General features: G+C 34.3%; 1 protein-coding gene across 1 annotated transcript in view; it reads right to left on the bottom strand.

The window, feature by feature from the left end:
- LOC136838938 (ninein-like protein) overlaps positions 1-21,340 on the bottom strand; it is a 171,671-nt gene that overhangs the window by 32,649 nt on the left and 117,682 nt on the right. The window contains exons 18-28 of the mRNA XM_067104632.1: positions 17,967-18,062; positions 17,694-17,798; positions 13,991-14,158; positions 13,581-13,684; positions 13,051-13,177; positions 11,285-11,413; positions 5,743-6,021; positions 2,709-2,984; positions 2,521-2,595; positions 1,876-1,911; positions 1,774-1,837 (exon numbers count right to left, since the gene is read on the bottom strand). Coding sequence (XP_066960733.1) covers positions 1,774-1,837; positions 1,876-1,911; positions 2,521-2,595; positions 2,709-2,984; positions 5,743-6,021; positions 11,285-11,413; positions 13,051-13,177; positions 13,581-13,684; positions 13,991-14,158; positions 17,694-17,798; positions 17,967-18,062 — 1,459 coding nt within the window. The remainder of the gene's footprint in view (positions 1-1,773; positions 1,838-1,875; positions 1,912-2,520; positions 2,596-2,708; positions 2,985-5,742; positions 6,022-11,284; positions 11,414-13,050; positions 13,178-13,580; positions 13,685-13,990; positions 14,159-17,693; positions 17,799-17,966; positions 18,063-21,340) is intronic.

Below are 21,340 nucleotides of genomic sequence, written 5' to 3'. Positions count from 1 at the left end.
GGTATATCATATAATTTTTCAAAATAATGTCCTTGTCTAAGAAAGCCCAGTACTGCACGCTAATCCGAAGCCTGATGCCAAAGTGGTAAGAAGACTTGCCTTTAAACTATCAAAATTGGCAGTTCTAATGGGTTTTTGAGCTTTTAATGGGGATGACATGAGTATAATAACATTATTCAGGGACCAAGTAATGGGAAACCTTGCAGAAAATGATGTTTGCTGTGTAAAAGACTGAAATGGAATTAGATAATTTCTAATTAGAACCTAAATTCCAAACCATAAGGCTAAATAAATGGAATGCTGCCTGTAAATAACAATTGTTGAAAGAGCAAGGCGATTGACCTCCAAAGATAATAAAATGTAAAACTGTTTTAACAAATTTCAACAGGGTTCTCAGTGTAGAGGTATAATCTAACCATATCTCCCATACAGATTAGTATGTTGGATAGATGAAGTCTGTAGTTTTTGCACTAGGTACCTAGCAATGTTAGGCAAATGATCTTCACAACAGACTAAATTTAAAATTCCACGTGAAGGTCACAGCCCAGAAAGGAGGATGTGTAGACAACTTCCCTTCCTCCTGTCTGGGATAGAACAATGGGTGGCAATGGAATCTATTCTTTTGCCTGTTTTTGGCGAAATAAGGAACTAATGACCGTCTGGCTAATTCAGGGCTACTAGGCAAGCAGTTCTGCTGAAAGTAGTAGATTGTTCAAAGCTTTCAAAATCTGGGGCAATGAAGGAAAAAAGTATATCAACCTCCATTTGTTCCACCTAACTCCACCATTTGTACGAGTGATAATACATACCTTGACAGGTTGGGAAGCCCATTGGTAGGATTGTCAGTTAGGGGGAAGATGGTCACCTGTTCAGAGGGAGTGTCATACCAGCTTCTGGGGCTGTCTTTCCATCTCAGAAAATTAAAACCTCCAAAAGAGACCCACATTTTGTTCGTCCTAGACAATATAACTGCAACGTCTTATACAAAGAGGTTAGGCTCATACTGAGCTCCTCTCAAGTCTGTAATTGCTAACATGCTTCCAAAATCCAGAAGTGGACTGGTTTATTAATAATAATAATAACCATCAACTTCTGGTGTGTGTGTGTCTCTGAACTTGAACATTCAGGCAATAACAAAAGTTGCATTCTGGCATCCTAAGAGTGGGCCTTGGGCATTACTAAATCACCTTTGCAAGATTCTTTCAATGATTCTACTTATAAATCTTTTCATGATTATTCGTTGGAACCAATAACCTCAGAAGGTCATGTTTTACCAATTGAGTGACGGATAAGGATCAGTTTTCCTCATCCAATTCATGATCTCATCCCTCATGACTTTACTGAAGTTGTGGTTTATGTGAAATAAAAGCACTATTTTGGGCTTATGGCTCTTTACAAAAGACTGTCATTTTGGATGATCCAATATTGCTCTGCTCACCATTTCTTGAGATATGATACCCGAATCTTGACCTGCCCTTTTCTCCCTGGACTCCTCTTCACTGTTCTCCCTCCTAATTTGTGATTCTGGCTATTTAAGATGGAAGAAACATAAACTTCCAAAGCCATCCTTTCTTCAGCACACAAAAAATGGGATGGAGAATAGTGAAATAACAGTAAACTTTTAATTAATAAAATTTATCTAGCTGGTAGTATTGTTGGAATTCATTTGTATGAAGTAAAGCTATTTGTTAGTAACTGGCTTGTACAAAATCTTGCATTTCTTGTATAATCATTGTTTTTGTTATAAATACATGTACTTGAATCATTTCAAACCTGAATTAACTTGGTGCTGAGCCTGATGAAGCTGAGTAGTAAGGGATGATATTTGCTCCACTTGAAAAAAGTTTTTCTGTCACATTCTCTTAGCATTGTAACCTTTTGTTTTTTAACACAGGCTTTCCAGCCACACTCCTGAAACAAAACTTATCTTCAATCCACGACACTCAATAACACACAAAAGTATTTACACAAAACAGACATGTGAACATACTGTGTTTCTGAAATTGGCATAAAAACCTCAATGAAGTTGATATCAAACACTAAGCTGATGTTGCAGAGATAATACCCAATCATTAGCCATGTTTTTACATATGGATAAAGCATGATTGGCTAAAATAAATTATATAAAATATCAGGCAAAATTAAATAATTGCATAAACAAATTTTTACCTACTATAATTAGTCTGTTAAAGAGGACTGGGAGGTTTACTGGTAGATAAGGTGGGAAGCTGAAAAGCAAGTGGGAAGAGCAAAGGGCAAAGAAAATTTAGGAGCAAAAGAATAAGAATCTTGACACAGCAGAGGTAATAAAAATGACCTGGTTAATAAATAATTTTCAATTAATATACAGATTTGAACAATTTCCATAAAAAATATTATTCTAATTCCTTCCCACTGAATGACTACTTTAAGAATCCCACAATTTCTTGCACATAATCATATATTACTATGATTTATTCACTCCATTAAGGATAGTTATCTAAATTTGGTCTCAGGTGGGGAAAACTTGATAATACTCACCATATTAAATCTTTCTTCTCGAAGTTCATCTATCTGTTTCCTCAACAAGGACACCTCTTCTTCTAAGTCTGTAACCTGGTAAAATATCATATAATGAATAAAAACCTTCTTCTTCTAAATAATATTTACAATCTTTGTCCCGTAACATTTCTGAAACAAATGCAAAAACCAAAGAGTAATGAGCTAACCTGCTTTTCCCAAACTGCACTTTCATCAATAGTAGAGAGTCTATCAGATTCTTCTGATATGTCTCTACCATTGCCACCCCCTGACAAGACCAGCTCTTCATATTCCCGTATTTTTTTCTCTAAAGCTGAAAATTTATCATCATAAAGTCTTCTTTCCTCTTCATAGTAATCCTGTTCTTCCTGCAGCTTTAGGGTCCAATAGTCTTCACTTTTGTCCAGCTCAATGCGAAGATTTTCCAAAGATTTGAAAATTATAAATAAATATTGAACTTGAAACTATACAATTTTGTAAGAAAACTTTTATCACTAATAAATATACATGTATCTAAATGCATTATGGATTTAGTGCAAGCATAAAATTTCAATAAAAAATAAGAAATCTAATAACCTATGCAACTGTTTCATAATTATTGTGAATATAATGTGGCAGTAGAATGTACCTAGATGTATGCAGACTGGTACTAGAACTAATGACAAAATGGATTTAACATTATGATGATTGAGTAAATTGCTTGGTTATACAGCTCAAACAACAAACCGAATCCACCTGTCCAATCATATTGATGTTTGTAGAAAAAAGTTTAAGATACTTCCATTTACTTGGCGTATACCATTCTTTTGTAAGATTTAAAATGCATTTAAAGCCCACACATGCTCTGTAAGATTTCAATCATGCTAAAATTAGGTGACATTGACCTTACATTTCTTGAATTTTCACTTGTCTCCATTATGAATAAATGAAGAAAATTTCCTATCCCTTGTATAGAAACAGACATACAGTAATCATGTCAAAACTATAAATACTGAGCTATTATTAATTTAATGTGATAATCTGGCTTTGTTTTTCACCATGTTATCATTATTAACAACAGTTTTCATGCATATCTTGGTGCAGTACATTCTGCTAGTGCCTATAAAAACCTAGCCTGAGCCTTGACCATCTATCGGTAATACAGTCTTTGATTGTTCATACTCATTTTTTTTGATGCAGTACCATTTAAAAATGTAAAAAGGACCCTAATATGGTATTATTCAACTCTGAACTTATTTAATTGTAATTTGTGCAAAGTTTTGTATAAAAAAGGTTGGGGTAGTTTTGGCATTCAGAATGGATTAATCCATTTCTTCTGTTATTTTATGGAGAAATTAACTCAGAATTGAATAAAATAAACACTGATGTCATGGGCTTCTGTTAACGATTTTTGTTGAGGACCGAGGTTTTAGTAATTTACACTAAATTCACCACAATTAAAAATGCTTGCTTTTCAATCAGTTTCATGACACTCTCCAGTACTTTATTGTGACTCAGCCTATCAAGCTGAATTTCTATTTACAAGTAACACTATAAAACAGAATTACTATAATTCATAAAATGTAACTTGACTCTTAAGCCTTTATTCTGAAAATCTTACCTCTATATCCTGTTCTAGTTTTCCATTTTTCTTATGTAATGATGCTTTTCATTTTCTAGATTATCTGTGCTTTAATGAGCTTAATTTCTTTTTGCTAGAGTTGCTTTCGAAACCTGAAAAACATTTAGTTAAATCAATGTTAAAATTTTAATGAGGCAATTTTGCTTCCTCGCATTAAATATGGGAAATACAGTATATTAGTCTAAATATTTATAAATTCTTTTTCATGAAACAAGACATCGAACACAAAATTATTATATTAACCCTTAAGGGACGGCATAATTTATCAATGTAGCAGCACCCCCAGACCGGGGAAACTTTGACGTCGGCAAAATAAAAATAAAATCACATCGATGGAAAGAGAATGACACGTACATTCACACTGTATAAATAAAAAATAAAAACAAATTTTACCTACCTTCCACGAGATGTTGAAAATGACTATTTCACAACCCCTTGTGGGGCCTCATTTACAAGACAATCATAAATTTTACCAACTTATATATGTTTTTTCTAATAAATAAATTAATTGTATTTTGTAAAATTATTATTACTGCTCACACAATATCAAAACAGATAAGAAATAAAAGCAGTAACAAATGTTTTGCGTATTTGTTGTAAAATATTCACGTAAATTTACGAGAAGGAAGTTTCAGTAACTTTTTTTTTTTAACTTTTACATGCTTTTTCTAATATTTCTTTGCAATTTTCTTTGTAAAATTACATTTACAACTGACATACTATCATAAAAGACAAAAACAAAAAACAACAGCAACCCCTTTGTATATTTACAAGCAAATTTACAAAAAGACCCATGTGAGAAAGAGAGATGCAGTACCTTCCCCCTTGAAGTCACAAGCATTACTGATACTGGCCTGGCTCTCACGTCTATAAAAGTTGCCATTAGTGAATTTATAGCTTATAGAAGCATTGGCACATTTGTTTCGAATCATTATTACCATAACAGTGGTGTGTAATTCTGCTTCACACTCAAGCTCAATCCGTCCACCTCCCCAAACCTGTTTTACTTCACACTGAGGCTCAATCCGTCCACTAAGGGTTAATTGCATATGTGATGGTTATTATTAATACATATATATATATTGGTTTCTGTAGAAAACTTTTTACATACTGACATTCCGGCAAGATCTTTTATAAACTCAAGCTCTGAAAAACATTACTACTCTACCAACATTTAATCTTAACTTGGTATATTTACGTAGTCCAGTGACTAAAGCGAGCATATTCAAAAGCAAAGGTGAATTAATCTGTACTTTCGAAGCATAATCTTACAGAAAATCAGGAATTCCCTCATCTTACACAAAAACTACTTTTAACTCTCCATATTTACTCAGTTTGCATTTTAATACGTGAATTTTCCTTATATTCTTAATAAAAGCATAAATATTGAATGTGAAAATGAATGTTTCCTTCCTTTATATCAACAAAACTCTTTCTATGGTAAGATTTGAAAAAAAATATCACAATATATTACCTTAAAGGTTTGTAATACCTTTAAACTACTCCCCACTTCTAAGTAAAACACACCACATTCTTACCAACTGCTGCACCAGACCAACTTCATTAAGTATGAAACAATGAATACATTGCACCCAAATTTATTTTACCTCTCCTTCCAAAAGTTCAATTTCATCAATGGCATCTTCCTGTTTACTTGAGTCATCTTCACCAACAGTATCTTTCTTTCCATCAGCACAACTTGAGCTGTTCTTGATTTGGGAAGAAACTGATACATCGCCTTCTTGTTTCACACAGTCACTGGCATTTTCCAGAGAATTTTCTTCGGTTTTAGGAGAATGGGATTGACGTTTCTTCTTTATTTTCTCTACCAAATTCCTGATTCTCTGTTTCATGCTCTCGCCCCCTTCACTATCTCTTCTCTGCAATTTTATTTAATGAAAAAGTTGATTAGCTTCTTAAATGTATACTGGATGATTCATTCATTAAAGAATTTACCATAAAAATTACAGTCCATTTACCTATTAAGTGAGCTTGTAATATGTGATTTACACTTAGAATCATAAAAAATTTCATAAACTGTAAAGTGAGTCAATAAAAAATGAATCTCTACCAAACAATACACCTACCTATTTAAAAAATAAATGCACCCAACCATACTGATATAAAATACCGTATATTTCCTCATACAAGATGACCTTTAAAAAATAAAATTTACCCCTAAAAATTGGGGGTCGTCTTACACTACCATTCAAAAAATCAAACCTTGAATTCTAAGTGATGTTTATTGGTAGGCTAGCCTCGGCCCCGGTGCGATAACCACCGACATGCACCTAAAAAAGATTCACATTACTTAAATAGAGTGATAAAGGTAATAAACCATTTTTACTTCACATATTACTGGCATATCTTCACAATAAATAGCTCATTCAAGGAATAATTCCATATCAATGAAACAACTTTTCTATGCGAGGCCAGCCAGCTGACAAATGTAAATATCGAAATATGGCTGCACTCACAGCAACCTTTATCTTGGGTAACGTGAGGTGCATTACAGTAATAATAACATTTAGTATAAAAAATATTAATTTTTCTATAAAATTCAGTTGTTTGTAAATGTTTAGAACAATTCAGTCATACAAATGATAATTATACGATAACTGTTGCTAGTTGCTTGTGATTACGATGAACGTAAAACAAAACAAAGGGTTTCTTGTAGGCTACGTGTGTAGAAAAACATGATATAAAATCGACTTTGTCATTTTCATACTATATGTGCTTGTTAATGCGCACTCATCATCATGACCTCTACCACCCATAATAAATTATTTTATCATGTATCTCTTTATATACAAGTAGCGTTCCTTGAGAGACTACTACTAATGACTAACTTCTTTTACTCCATCCCTTTATCCCATCTTCAGTTAACTAATTGAATCAAAGCTGTAATGATAAAAGTACTGGCTAGTTGCTACATTTGTTGAGTAAATGAGTACAGCCATAAACAACCGGAACAGGGAAACACCTATTTGTTATGAACACGGCTAGCCGTACAGAAATAATCGAATCGGATAACAGCAGCTGTTTTGCTTGCATTTCAACCACTGCATAACAGTGAACAATTACTGCAGCAGTGTTACAAATGACTAGAACAGGACTGATATATATTTTACATTATACCCTTTATTTGCTTTGGGAGAAAAAGATTGCAAGGAAATATACCTGTATTGCTAAATTTAATCTGCAAATTGTAGCTGAAGCTGAGAAAACAAACAATGTTCAAGCACTAATGACTATAAATTATCATGCATCGGCAACATGGATGAAACTCCTAAACTTAGATATGCCATCACACTCGACTGCAAACAATATTGGAGAGAAAAGTATTTTAATCAAAACTACTGAGCATGAAAGAACACACTTTACTGTTGTTTTAACGTGTATGGCAAATGGGACGTAAACCTTCCCCACGGTTATCTTAAACGGAAGTTGAATTGATGCTGAAACTAAAATTCTGAAAGTATCATTGTCCATGTTCACAGCCTTTCGTTTGCTCCATGATATAGCACATAACCAAAACACTTTCATCATTAAGCTTTTTACTTTTTAACTTATTTAACTATAAGGATGAAGGATCAGATGGAGTGAAAGAGTTGATACATTGTTTGTTTCTCAGCTTCAGCTACACAATTTGCAGATTAAATTGTAATACAGGTATATTTCTTGCAATCTTTCTCCAAAGCAAATAGGTATAATGTAAAATATATATCAGTCCTGTTCTAGTCATTTGTAACATAACTAAGTAATTGTTCTGTGTACGATAGTTGAAATACAAAGCAAAACGCTGCTGTTATCCGATTCGATTGTTCATAGCACGGCCCAGACCGTGTTCATAGCAAAATCAGGTGTTTCCTGTTCGGTTGTTTATGGCTGTACCATTTATCAACAAATGTAACGTAACTAATGATACTTTTATCATTCGCTTTTACAATTTAAATTAGTTAACTGGAAGATTAAGGATAAGGGATGGAATTAAAGAGGTTAGTCATTAGTAATCAGGTCTCTCAAAAAGGAACTCGCATATATACAAGATACATGATAAAATAATTTATTATGGGTGAAAAATTTAGGTCACATGATGCGCGAATTGCGTAACAAGCACATATGGTAACGAATAACAAAGTCGTTTATATCATGTTTTCTACACACGTCGCCTACAAAGTACGTTTCATCGCCAATCATAAGCAACCCCTAACAACAGTTATCATACATAATTATCATTGTATGACTAATTGTTCTAACGTTTGCAAACAGCCTGAATTTTATATGAAAAATTAATATTTTGTTATCCTAAATGTTATTATTACTGTAATTACCTACGTTGCAAAGATAAAGGTTGCTGTGAGTGCAGCCATAACTCGATATTTACATTTTGTCAGCTGGCTGGCCTCGCATAAGTAAGATTGATTTCATTGATATGGAATTATTCATGAATAGGCTATTTATTGATATGCCAATAATATGTAGGTAAAAATAGTTTTATTACTTTATCACTCTATTTCGCCAATGTGAATCTTTTTCGTGCATGTCGGTGATTATCGCACCGAGGCCAAACTAACCTACCAATAAACATCACTTAGAATTCAAGGTTTGATTTTGAAAACCTACACAATGCAAATGGCACATGATAGCTATGTCTGTATTTTATAATACAATTAGTAATATGCAAATACATACAATATTACTGGATACAGGCAGTCCCTGGTTAACGGGGGGCTTGCTTAACAGTGATCTGGTTTATGGGGCTTGTCTAGCGACGAAAATCGGCAATTTTAGGTGCCAAAAATCGCTGATTTCCACTTATCGGCGCTGATACATACCTACCAGAGGCACCGATAACCAAAAATCGGGGCTTTTCATCGGCGATAACCAAAAATCGGGTCTTTTTGGCGCCAATAACCCCCGAACATCGCCAAAAAAGCACCGGAAATCGCCAATTTTCGGTTAGCGGCGATTTTCAGTTATCATCACACCCTCAGAAATGGAACCCCACTGATAATCAGGGACTGCCTGTACAGTGAATTAAAGCATATCTTGTTAAAAGATCTATGGAAAAGATGTATACTCATTATGTTTGTATTTTATAATATGTTACTGACATGTGAATATTACATATGCTAATTTTATATTTCATGTATGATACGACCCCCTTAAAATTAGCTTCAAAATTAGGTCTTCAAAAGTCGCATGATACACGAGTATATACAGTATTTTGAATTTCTATGGATACAGTAAGCAAAACAGCATTTGTAATAACATCATCTTGACATAACCAATATTTCATAAGATACCTGTTGTTGCAAATGCTAGCCTATACACAGATGGTTTTGTAATTGATCAGTTGTCTTATACTATAGATATGAGATAAATTCAGGAAAATTTTTCATAATTTTTTACCTCATCTTATCTAAAAGTCGTCTTATACACGAAAATATATGGTACTTAATCTTGTCTAAGTCCATAGCTACAACAATGCACTAGGCATATTAAAAATATAAAGAATATCTTATAATAATCTTTGTTTTTAGATGTATATGTGTGTTTGCAAGCAGAAGTTTGCACTCTATGTTAACCAGTTGTAGCTGAACAATAAGAAGTCTAGAAAAAAAAGAAGCAGTATTGCAAATAAAATAAATACCTTAAGAATGTTACAATTGTCCTACTCAATTACTATGCTCTGAGTGTGAATGCCTGCAGTGAGTAATATAACTGCAGTAATTTTATGTACAGTATAACATTACCGTAAATTTTACCTAAAAATTTACTACTGCATCACTTTCAGTTGCCTCAGAATATAAAAGATTCATTTCATATATTAATTATTAGGGGTGGGGGATTTTTATTACTGCTTTTCTGCAAACCTAATATTCCTTGCATAAAGGGAATTTTCTCTTTATTATGAACCTCATTTCCTATTACAGTACTGTATAATGCTAACCAACTTCTTTATGGGAACACTCAAGAATACTACAATACAAAACAAATCAGAAAAAATAACTACATGGGATGATTCAATAGTGCTGTCTCATAAGCCAATTACTCTTAACTACTTGTTGTTATATAGTACTAAGTATTAGGCTGTCAGTATAATGAACTGTACTATATTAATATCTTTATTCAAGAACAAATAATCATATATAGGTTTATAAAGATGACCCTGTAAATATTGTTATCAATTGAAAGGTCAAAATTGGAGTGTGAAAAACCTAGGCTACTACTAAAAACCTTTTTGCTGACCTTACCATTTTTTTTAGTGCCTACAATGATGGCGCAATACTGAACAGGAAATTTAACATCATGGAATTTTAAAGCAATACAGAATTGGAATTTTCATGTTCAGTGGTATGGTTAATCAAACTCTTAAAACTGTTTTAAGGCAGTTTCCATTAAAAATTTATAATTTAGTCATTCCATTGGCTCTAATTACTTATTCAATCAATACTCCAGCACAAGAACCCTAAAAGAGTTGAGAGGTCTGGTTAAACAAACCATTTATAACTAAATAACTATTCAATCAATAATGGAGTTTATGTCAATCTGATACACATGAAAAATTATCATAAACTGCAAAAACAAAGAACTTGTGATTCAATTATTCACGCTTCATTTTTTGCATTTTTCATGTCTTTTAATGAAATTGGATAAGTTTTTATATTTTATCTGCAAATTCTGATAGGAATATAACATAATGATGCAAATCAAAGTATTGTGGTGTAGTTGAAATACCTGTACCTTCTTCCCACACCAAATTGGTGGTTATGCACTTTACACTGCTTATTTTACTAACCCTTTCTATATTAAACTAACAATAAGTATATATGGTAAAAAAGATCGTAATTATATAAGACATAATACATTAAAATTTTTCAAGCTCTTTTCTTACTGAGACGGCACCTAGTAGTGACAGCAGTTGGAAACTTTATTCTCTGCTTACTTTTTACCTTTTTCTTCATTCTCCGCTTAGCTTACCTGTTGCTTCAGAGTTAATTAATCACTTCCCTTGGCAATTATTAAGGGTTTAGTTTCCTTTAGATTAAAAAAATAGATTGTAACTATTCTGGGACAAGGACTAAAACTTCGTGATAGTTGAAGGGATCATTTCTTTGATAATTCAACTGATCTTACCTTTTCAAGATCTTCCTTTTGCTGCAAAAGTTGGTCTCTTTCTTCTACCATTTTCAAAACTTCAACCCTTACCCTAGCAAGTTCCCCTTCTAAGCCACGACACTGTTCTTCAAGAACACGAACACGTCCCTGAAAATTAAATTCTATATCAGAAACTTTCACAAATTGTAACAAATATATATATATAGGCCACTGTTTTCCTTAAAGCTGAGTTACCATGTAAGGTTGAACAAGGCTACTGCACTGCTCTAAATTTCTTCTTCCTTTTTGTGTTACCTCTCAACAAATGCCAATAAGTAAGGAGCTCACTGCAGGTGATTAACTTTTGAATTTATAAAATTATCATTAGCAAGGACAAGATAAAACAAAAGTAAAAACAAAAAATACCCTGCAAAATAATAAATATACAAATAGTTTGATCATGCTTTCTTCTAAAATACAAATAACTTTCCTGGTGAATGACTCACAATCAGAATGTAAGCCCAAACGTAAATTTTTCAAAGCATTATCACAAATCTTTCCCTCAGATTTCTAGCTACACAAATTCTACAGCACAAAAGGAAATTCTTGACAACTACATTCCTCCAGAAGTAATACAGGTGCCATGTAGATGTTGGAATCAGTTTTTATCCCAAGAAACATACACTACTCTAAAAGAAACACCAGGTAACACTGCAGCTGCTACCATACAGTCACCACCTTATTTATGAATGAGTTACATTCTGAAAGGCCATTTGTATCTTGAATTGTTCGTAAGTTGGCTTTTAATATGTAGTGCATCATTTTTGTTGGAATTTACATTCCTGAGTTAACAGGGAGTCATAGATTATACTAATTTTCACTGCATTTTTCAATCATGCAGTATTATAAAGAATTACTTTGGATGCTAGAAAGGTAAAAAGAAGAAAATAAAACTTGGATTCATGCAACATTCAATACTGAGTACTTTTTCCGTGCTTTGAAAGTTATGAATTTGGAGAGAATTTTGCAGGAGCAGCATCTAACACTGGAAGTTCACAAAGTAAACAATGCACACCACCCTCTATCGACAAGATACAAACTAAAAGTTTCCTATGGGGAGAGGAAATATAGAAAATGGGAATTCATCAAAGAAGAAGTTAAATCAAGAAGATAGAACTAACTAGGGATATTTTACAAATAAGAATGAGTATTCTTGTCATTGTACAAAGAATACATGGTAGTTAATCACAAGAATACTTGGGATAATCAGGGAAGGGGTTAAAGGAACAGGTTCTTCTTCCTAGTGTTCTGTACTCTGCAAAAATTCTTATTAGCAGAATAAAAGGGCAAAGCAAAATTTGAACTTGTAACCCTGTCTGTTCTTATCTCTAAACATTCATAAGTAGAGTGGTGACTGTACAGTACTTGCATCACGAATTTGAAATAGTAGAACCTATGGGTTTCCATTAGCTTTTGCAGTATTTTGCAAAGCTGATTTATAATACCTTTCAACTTGAAGATATATAAGGTTCAAGTATGATTTTCACTTAGGTATACCTTACATTTAATTTGCAATGTATTTTAAATTTTTGTACTCATATTACTAGGAAATTTTGAAAGTTATAGAGAGAGATTCACGTAAGTCCGGTAGGTCACAGTGATAGAAAGTCTATACAATAACTATTTCAAATTATGTACTTTGCTACAAAATTATTCACACAAAGAACTGAACAAGTGGAAAGCAAAAGACATGCATACTGAATTTCTCTAAATAGTGGAAATGCTTGTTTTGAATGGCATCTTACCTCCCCATTAGGAGCTCCTAGTCCTTTTAGTAAAAGCTTTGCAGCTGAAGATGGTTCTGAAGGGGTCTGAGGATATGTAGTTGTAGTTTCTCCTCCAATAGACTCTGTACTACTGTCACCATCACTCCTAGGAGGTTGTAAGTAAAATTTTACCTTTTCCTTATTCATTGCCTATACTAACCATATTCAGCATATGAGTAGTATCAAGGCCTCAATTACAAAAACAATTATTAATTTTGTTTCTGTAAAATAATTAAGTGGTTTTGGTACCTTTTTGAACTTAACAAGAATTTATATGTAAGAGAATGTACCCACTTTCATATCTGAGTTTCTACAGTAACTGGTTTGACAATTTTCTTTTAAGAGTTACAAATGGAAGATCAAAGGTAGCCTATGTAAAAACAGACTACTTAACAACCATAAATGCTAAAGTAAAAATTATATATCTGGACATTAAAATCTGTGAAGAAAAACTTTAATTTCAAGCTGAAAGATTTCAGTTCCTTTCATAATAGCAATAGTTAATGTACCGCTTGGCTAACAATGCTTCCACGCTGATTCGCTGGGCTCTTTCTTGTTCTTCACGTCGTAAAGCCATCTCAAGCTCCTCCAGTGCCATGGTTAGTAGCTGGCCCTGTTAGATGTAAAGCACATATAACCTTTTAAATACAGTTGCCCACTTTTAATTTAACAAGATACCCATATATACAAAAAAAGAAGCTTTTCATGTCAACATACAGAATCAGCTTATTTAGCTACTGTTTATTCCTTTACAATAAATCATTCTAGACTTTCATTAATAATTAAAATTGCTAAGCATTAATTTTGCACAGGTACAATTTAAGCCTTCAAAATGCACCCCATTCACTACTGATTAATTAGAAGCAGTAAGAATAATATACACATCTCAAAAGGCCAGTTTATCAGCATAGTTTCCCACCTTGTCTTTCAAACTTGTCGGACCAGAATGGGTTGACTTAACAGGAGTAGAGGAAATGGGTAAACTAGAAGAGTTTGTGTCTGGAAAGGAGAGATTTAACTGTGTTGTGGTCTTCTCAAGTTGCTCCTTAATACCAGTGCATTCTTCAAGGGCTTGCTCAACTTCAAACTGTTGAATTAAAAAATAAATTAAATATAATTAGGTACGGTTAAGGAAAAAATGTAATGAGCCTAAGAATGCTTCAACATGGATTTTCAAGGGATCTCCCTATAAAACAGATTTACTGAGGCACATATCCATCAGAGTTTATACCATGGCTTCAGCCTGTCAGTGTAATTGTGTTATGACAACCCTTTTCAAATGTGAAGTCTTCATCCTGTGTTGCCAAGAGTGAAATGACTCTTGAAGTAGTTTCTGTTTGATTAAATATGGGTTTAATGAGCTTCCGTATTTAGTTCTGTACATTATGTACTACAGATAATTAATCAGAATTGTTCCAATATTACATCCATTCTGGCATAAGTTGTATTAGGTCATTTGGCATGGGTCAGTGACGAAAGTGTGAATTTGGGCTGGTGATACTTTTTTCTGAATTTAGCAGTTTATCTGAAGCACTTCTTGCTTTAATGTGTGAAGAATGAACTTGTTTTGCAGGGCAAATCAAGGAAATTAAGAGGAACGCTACTAAAGAATTAGTTTTATCACATTACTGTGTTAGAAGCCTTACAATAATGGTCTGATTGATAATAGCCGTCTGTATTTGGTCATAGAAGGTGAGGTTAGGATGTGGCATCCTAGGCTAGGTTAATGTGCATCCTTATACAGTATCACTTCATCTTAGTGAACTTAAACATATCAGATTTTGTAACTGATCAGATATGCATGAGCCTAGAAACATAAAAACCACAATTCATGTATAATTCGATGACCTAGTAAAAGACAAGACATGTCAGATGCTGAAAAGAATGTGACTGACACATGCATGTTTAAACTAGATGCACAGGCTGGCCATGCCTTGCCACTACTCAACAGGTCTATGAAATAAAACATCTACCTTGGATTTACCAAGTCTTTTAGTTAGGAAAAGAAGATATGTTTGAGGACTCACAAAGGCTACCCAAAATAAGTTTATTATTCAGGAAAAGAAGATATGATTGAGGACTCACAGCAGCTACCCAAAATAAGTTTTTTATATGTCAAAACCTGCTCCTCAGATAGAATGGTCAACTAACAAGATGAAAAATGGTCCATGGTGAAGTTATGTTAAAATCACATCCCTCCTATTATCTACGATTCCCTTGAGGGATTAATAATGTGGAGGAGTAAAGAACCTGTCTGTATTTGTTAACTATGACACAAAAGTGACTTCCCCAAGCACGACAGGACAGGATGCAGGATAACCACTCCATCCAGGCAATTAGTGGTAGAGTGTAAGAAATAAGGGTCATCTAGGAGGGTAGCCATGACATCCATATAAACCAAGTTACAGAACTGGGTGCAATGTTTTATCTGTAATAGTGAGTTCCTAGAGAAGAATAGGGGATTTCCTCTTGACCAGGAATGATGGGCCTGGAGACAAAAACAACTGATGTCTAGTCATGTGGGTGGTGAAGTGCTGTCTCCATATGAGACTTCATTGTTTACTAATCCAGGCTCCTGACACCAAGGCTCTCAAGAAAACTACATTCTGGGGCGTATGGGTTATGGCCACATTGGGGCTACTGAACTGAGGATGTGACAGGAGCTAAAGAACCTTAGTTAAGGGCAATGAAATTGGAGTTCTTACAGGAGCAGGCCTTTACAGTGTTAAGGACTGGAGGGTGGAGCTAAAGAATTTAGTATTGGAGTCTGCAAAACCCATAAAACAAGGAGTCTGATAGCACAGCCTAAAATGTTATAACTGCAGTAATGGCAAGGCATGTGTTGTCAAATACTTGAATCAGAACAAATTTTTAGAAGTTTCAATCTTAATTTCAACCTGGCTCTCTGTGTGGAGGTAATCCAACCACAAACTGCCATATGGACTAGTATTACTGGATAGAAGATGTCAAGCTGTTAACCAGCTCAGTGGTCTGGTTAAACTAAGATATACTTAACTTTTTTTCTGCACCAGGTACCTTGCAATGTATGATGCATAATTTTTATGGTACACTAAGAGACAGAAAATCTACTTGGCTCAGAAAGAAAGATGTGTACACAACTTTCTCTCCTACTGTCGGGGGTACAAGAATGAATAGCAATGAAATTTATTTCCTTGCCTGTTATTTTAGAGGAAGGAACCAATGATTGCTGGGCTAATGTGGGGCCACTAGGTAGGCAGTTTTGCTAAATGTTAGCAGTCTGTTCAACTCCTTCAATATCTGGGACAAGGGAGGAATGAGGTAGATTGACCTTCACTCATTCTAGTCTTGTAAGAATGTATCTCTTTCTATTGCCTAAATGTCCAAGTTTAGAGACATATACAATGGAAGTTGATTGTTCCCCTGCATAAGTAGGGTATGGGAGCAGGTTGGTAATCACTCTGAAGGGGGATTTTTCCAATACCCACTTGGTCGAAGATGATGTCTGCCTCAACAGGGATTCAGCTGTCACACTACATGACCCTGTGAGGTGGATTGCTGTTAAGTGCCACTTCCTTGCCTAAGCCATCTGTGGAATAGACAGTATGACTACAATGAGAGGAACTGATTCTCCTGATGCATGTCATTTGTGCCATGTTCTCTAGGACCAAGATGAGGGTCCTCTTCAAGGCTTTAATTTTCTGAGCAACAAGAGAGATGTCCATCTGTTCCAGAAAACTGATGTGACACCTTCTTAAAACAGAAGACCATCTTCCAGCTACCTGATGATCCTCCAGATGGCCTCTCCAACCTGTCAAGGAGGCATCCTTGTGTATAACTACAAGAGAGTACGAACAACCTGTTTGGCAAGAGCACCCTTCCAAGTCCACAGCTAGAGTATCTTCCAAAACAAGAAAGAGAATATGAACGGAGGTACAGTAAAAGGAATGAAAGCAGTTGCAGCTAGGGGCTGGGATGCTGCAAAGACCCTTAAGTACTGTAATGCCTACATTGCACTGCATAAGGTCCACTGACGGCACTACCCCCCTATGGGGGTTACTGCTATTAATTAGTTCCTCATTGGATGGGTCGATATCGTACTCTGCTAGCACTCTCCTAGGCCCGCATTCGATTCTCCGGCCGGCCAATGAAGAATTAGAGGAATTTATTTATGGTGACAGAAATTAATTTCTCAGTATAATGTCGTTTGGATTCCACAATAAGCTGTAGGTCCCGTTGCTAGGTAACCAATTGGTTCTTAGCCATATAAAATAAGTCTAATTCTTCGGGCCAGCCCTAGGAGAGCTGTTAATCAGCTCAGTGGTCTGGTTAAACTAAGGTATACTTAACTTTAACTTTACTACTATTAATTATCATTTCGTAGTTTAACCAGACCACTGCATGAGTTAAAATAATGTACTTAACTCTTACAAGGTGGCTTGAAGGATTTATCTACAATAAAGAATTTAATACCTGGAGAGGCCAAAAAAGATGAAGATTCTGGCATTCCTAATGGTAAACATCAATAGAAAATGGTGCACTACATCATACTAGTTAGAAATATGCACCCCAATTGCAACACCTCATTTGAGATACCATGATGAACTCAAAAGCTTCCAAATGATCAGTATTTATTATCTCACCTCTTTCTTTTCCAGCTGATGTGCAAACTCTTCTTGTTGCAATGCAAGCTGCTTTGCTAGTCTGTCTCTTTCCTCACGCAATTTGACTAATTCAGCTTCTAATTCCTGAAAATAAAGTTTTGTACATATACTCCTGGTGGAACTCCTCTTGAGGAAATAAGAAAAAGACAGAAGTTATGAAAAAGTGCAACAGTCTAAGACAGGAGAAAATCATAAAAATTATTTGTTAAAAGATGAAAATAAAACAGCACAATTTCTAAGGCTACTCCATACTTGGTCTAACTTCTGATGCCTTTCTTTCTCCTTCTGAAGATGGATTAAGTCTCTTCCCACAAGTTGGTGATATCTGCTGTCAGGCTCAAACACCACCTCAAATAGTGCAAGAGAGGGGAATACAATACTTTTAATACTGAAAAACCACATCAATTTAACCATGTGACTACTATTTAATACTGCAAATGCAATAAAATCAGGACAGTTATAGTACTGTGTACAATAGAGCAGAAATCCTCCTATATATTCAACAGAGAGCCAAACACTAAGAAAAGAGTATTTTAGATTGACCATTCTGACAGAAAAATAAAAAGGATACTATATTCAATGCACATTTAAATGCAAACTGTAAATGTATGGCAATTTTCCAAAAGTTTAAATAAAAAAATTTATATTAGTGTGAACAAAAATACTATATTACCAGAAGCACTGCACGAATACATTATGCTAAAGGGTGATGCCTTATATCTGAGTTTTGTTAAACATTTTGTTTTGTAATAAGCATGAATTGCACAGTATTACCACTGTCTGCATATGTTTGTAATATAAACAATCAAAGGAAGGGAATGTGACAGAAAAGGATATATTACAGTAGAGTACATGAGTGTATGTACAAAATGAGTCAATATTGGAGAAAATCATTCGATAGAGAAATAGGAATACATTCTACTCTTACTATTGTACATAGTCATACGAACCTATTCAAAACATTATTTATTTTAAACCAGATACTTGTCTGAGACATCTACATTCCTTATTCCATACTTAAAATGGCAAAATTTTAACCCATTAAAAAACTATGATATTTTTCTCAATAAACTACCGTACATTTTCGTGTATAAGACGACCTTTAGATAAGACGAGGTAAAAAAATGTGACAAATTTTCATGAATTTATCTCATATCTGTAGTATATGACGACTGCTAAATTACAAAACCATCTGTGTATAGCCTAGCTTCTGCAACAACAGGTATCTTATGAAATATTGGTTATGTATAGATGGTGTTATTACAAATGCTGTTTTACTTACTGTATCCTTAGAAATTCAAAATACCAAATATACTCGGATATCATGCAAATTTTGAAGACCTAATTTTGAAGCTAATTTTCAGTGGGTTGCATCATATATGAAATATAAAATTAGCGTACAGTATTCACATATTAATAACATATTATAAAATAAAAACATAATGAGTATACATCTTTTCCATGGATCTTTTGACAAGTTATGCTTTACTTCACTGTATCCAGTAATATTGTATGTATTCCAGTAATATTGTATGTATTATAAAATACAAATATAGCAATCATGCACCATTTGCATTGTTTAGGTTTTCGTAAATGTGGACAACGATACCTTCTGGGAATTTTTGTTTTGGCATCAATTCAATTTCTGTTTAGAGATAACCATGTGTTTCTAGTTCCTCATTGGACGGGTTGGTATCGTCCTCAACCATGTGTTTCTAGTTCCTCATTGGACGGGTTGGTATCGTCCTCGGCTACACTCTGCTGGGCCCGGATTCGAATCTCTGACCGGCCAATAAAGAATTAGAGAAATTTACTTCTGGTGATAGAAATTCATTTCTCGTTATAGTGTGGTTCAGATTCCACAATAAGCTGTAGGTCCCGTTGCTAGGTAACCAATTGGTTCTTAGCCAGTAGCCACGTAAAATAAATCTAATCTTTCAGGCCAGTAGTTTTTGATTAAAATACTTTTCTCTCCAATATTATTTACGGTCAAGTTTGATGGCATATCGAAATTTAGGAGTTTCATCCATGTTGCTGATGCACGATAATTTATAGTCATTAGTGTTTGAACATTGTTTGTTTTCTCAGCTTTAGCTACAACTTGCAGATTAAATTTAGCAGTACATTTCCTTGCGACCTTTTCTCCATAGAGAATAAGGGTATAATGTAAAATATATATCAGTCCCATTCTACTTAACGTTATTCGTAACATAACTACAGTAATTGTTTACTATCGTACGATGGTTGAAATGCAAGCAAAACAGCTGTTGTTATCCGATTCAGTTGTTCGTAGCCATTGCCTAGACTGTGTTCAAATAAAAGCAGTTGTTTCTCGTTCAGTTGTTTATGGCTGTACTCGTTTACTCAACAAGTATAACATAAATAAAACAATACTTTTATCATTTGCTTTTACTTTTTAACCTATTTAACTAGAAGATGGAATAAAGACATGGAGTAAAAGAGGTTAATCCATAGTAATCTGGTCTCTCAAAAAAAGCAACTCGCATGATACACAAGATACATGACAAAATAATTTTTTATGGGCGAAAATTTGGGGGTCACACAATCCGAGAGATCACGCGTTAATGAGTATATGTGGTAAATTAAATAAAGTCAATTCGAATATCAAGTTTTTCCTACACATGTCGCCTAAAAGGGAAACCAATGTTTTGGTTCCATTTCATCGCCAATCAAAAGCAACCCCTAACAACAATACGATAAAGTATGATAATTATTGTTTGTATGACTGAATTGTTCTAAACAGTTACAAACAGCCTGAATTTTCAAAAAAAAATTAATATTATGTTATCCTAAATGTTATTACTACTGTAATTACACTACGTTACCAAAAGGCAGTCCTCGGTTATCAGGGGGGTTCCGTTCTGAGGGTGTCATGATAACCGAAAATCAGCAATTTTCGCGCCTTTTCGGCGAATTTCAGGGCTTATTGGCGCTGAATAGTGCCGATTTTTGGTTATCGGCGCCGATACCCAATCATCTGTGCTGATAAGCGGAAATCGGCAAGTTTTGGCACCAAAAATTGCTGATTTTCGTCGCTAGGCAAGCACCGTAAAACTGGATCGCTGTTAACCGAGAGCGCCGTTAACTGGGGACTGCCAGCTATTTACATTTTGTCAGCTGGCTGGCCTTGCACAGATAAAAGTTGATTTCATTAATATGGAATCATTCCTCGAATAGGCTATTTATTATGAAGATATGCCAATAATAAATAGGTAAAAATGGTTTTATTGCCTTATTATCAGTTTATTTTATAATATGAATCTTTTCATGTATTTCAGTGGTCATCACACCCAGGCTGAGGCTAGCCAACCGATAAACATCACTTAGAATTCAAGGTTTGATTTTTAGAATGGTAATATGAGACGACCCCAATTTTTAGGAGTGAATTTTATTATTTTACGGTTGTCTTATATGCGGAAATATACAGTATGTGTAACATTTCTTATCAAATCAATTTCCCTTCATAGTTTCAACACAATAAGTGTATTAGAGTAATAACTGAGAATACTAATTCATATGATGCAAAATACTTATTAGCTGATTCAAGTGTATCCTTACTGATACTATCAGTAATTCTGCAATAAATAAATCCTTCCAGTGCATGG

This window comes from Macrobrachium rosenbergii, chromosome 5, assembly GCF_040412425.1.
Source record: "Macrobrachium rosenbergii isolate ZJJX-2024 chromosome 5, ASM4041242v1, whole genome shotgun sequence".
NCBI classification, from domain to species: Eukaryota; Metazoa; Arthropoda; class Malacostraca; order Decapoda; family Palaemonidae; genus Macrobrachium; species Macrobrachium rosenbergii.
This window is presented reverse-complemented; position numbering and strand designations above follow the sequence as displayed.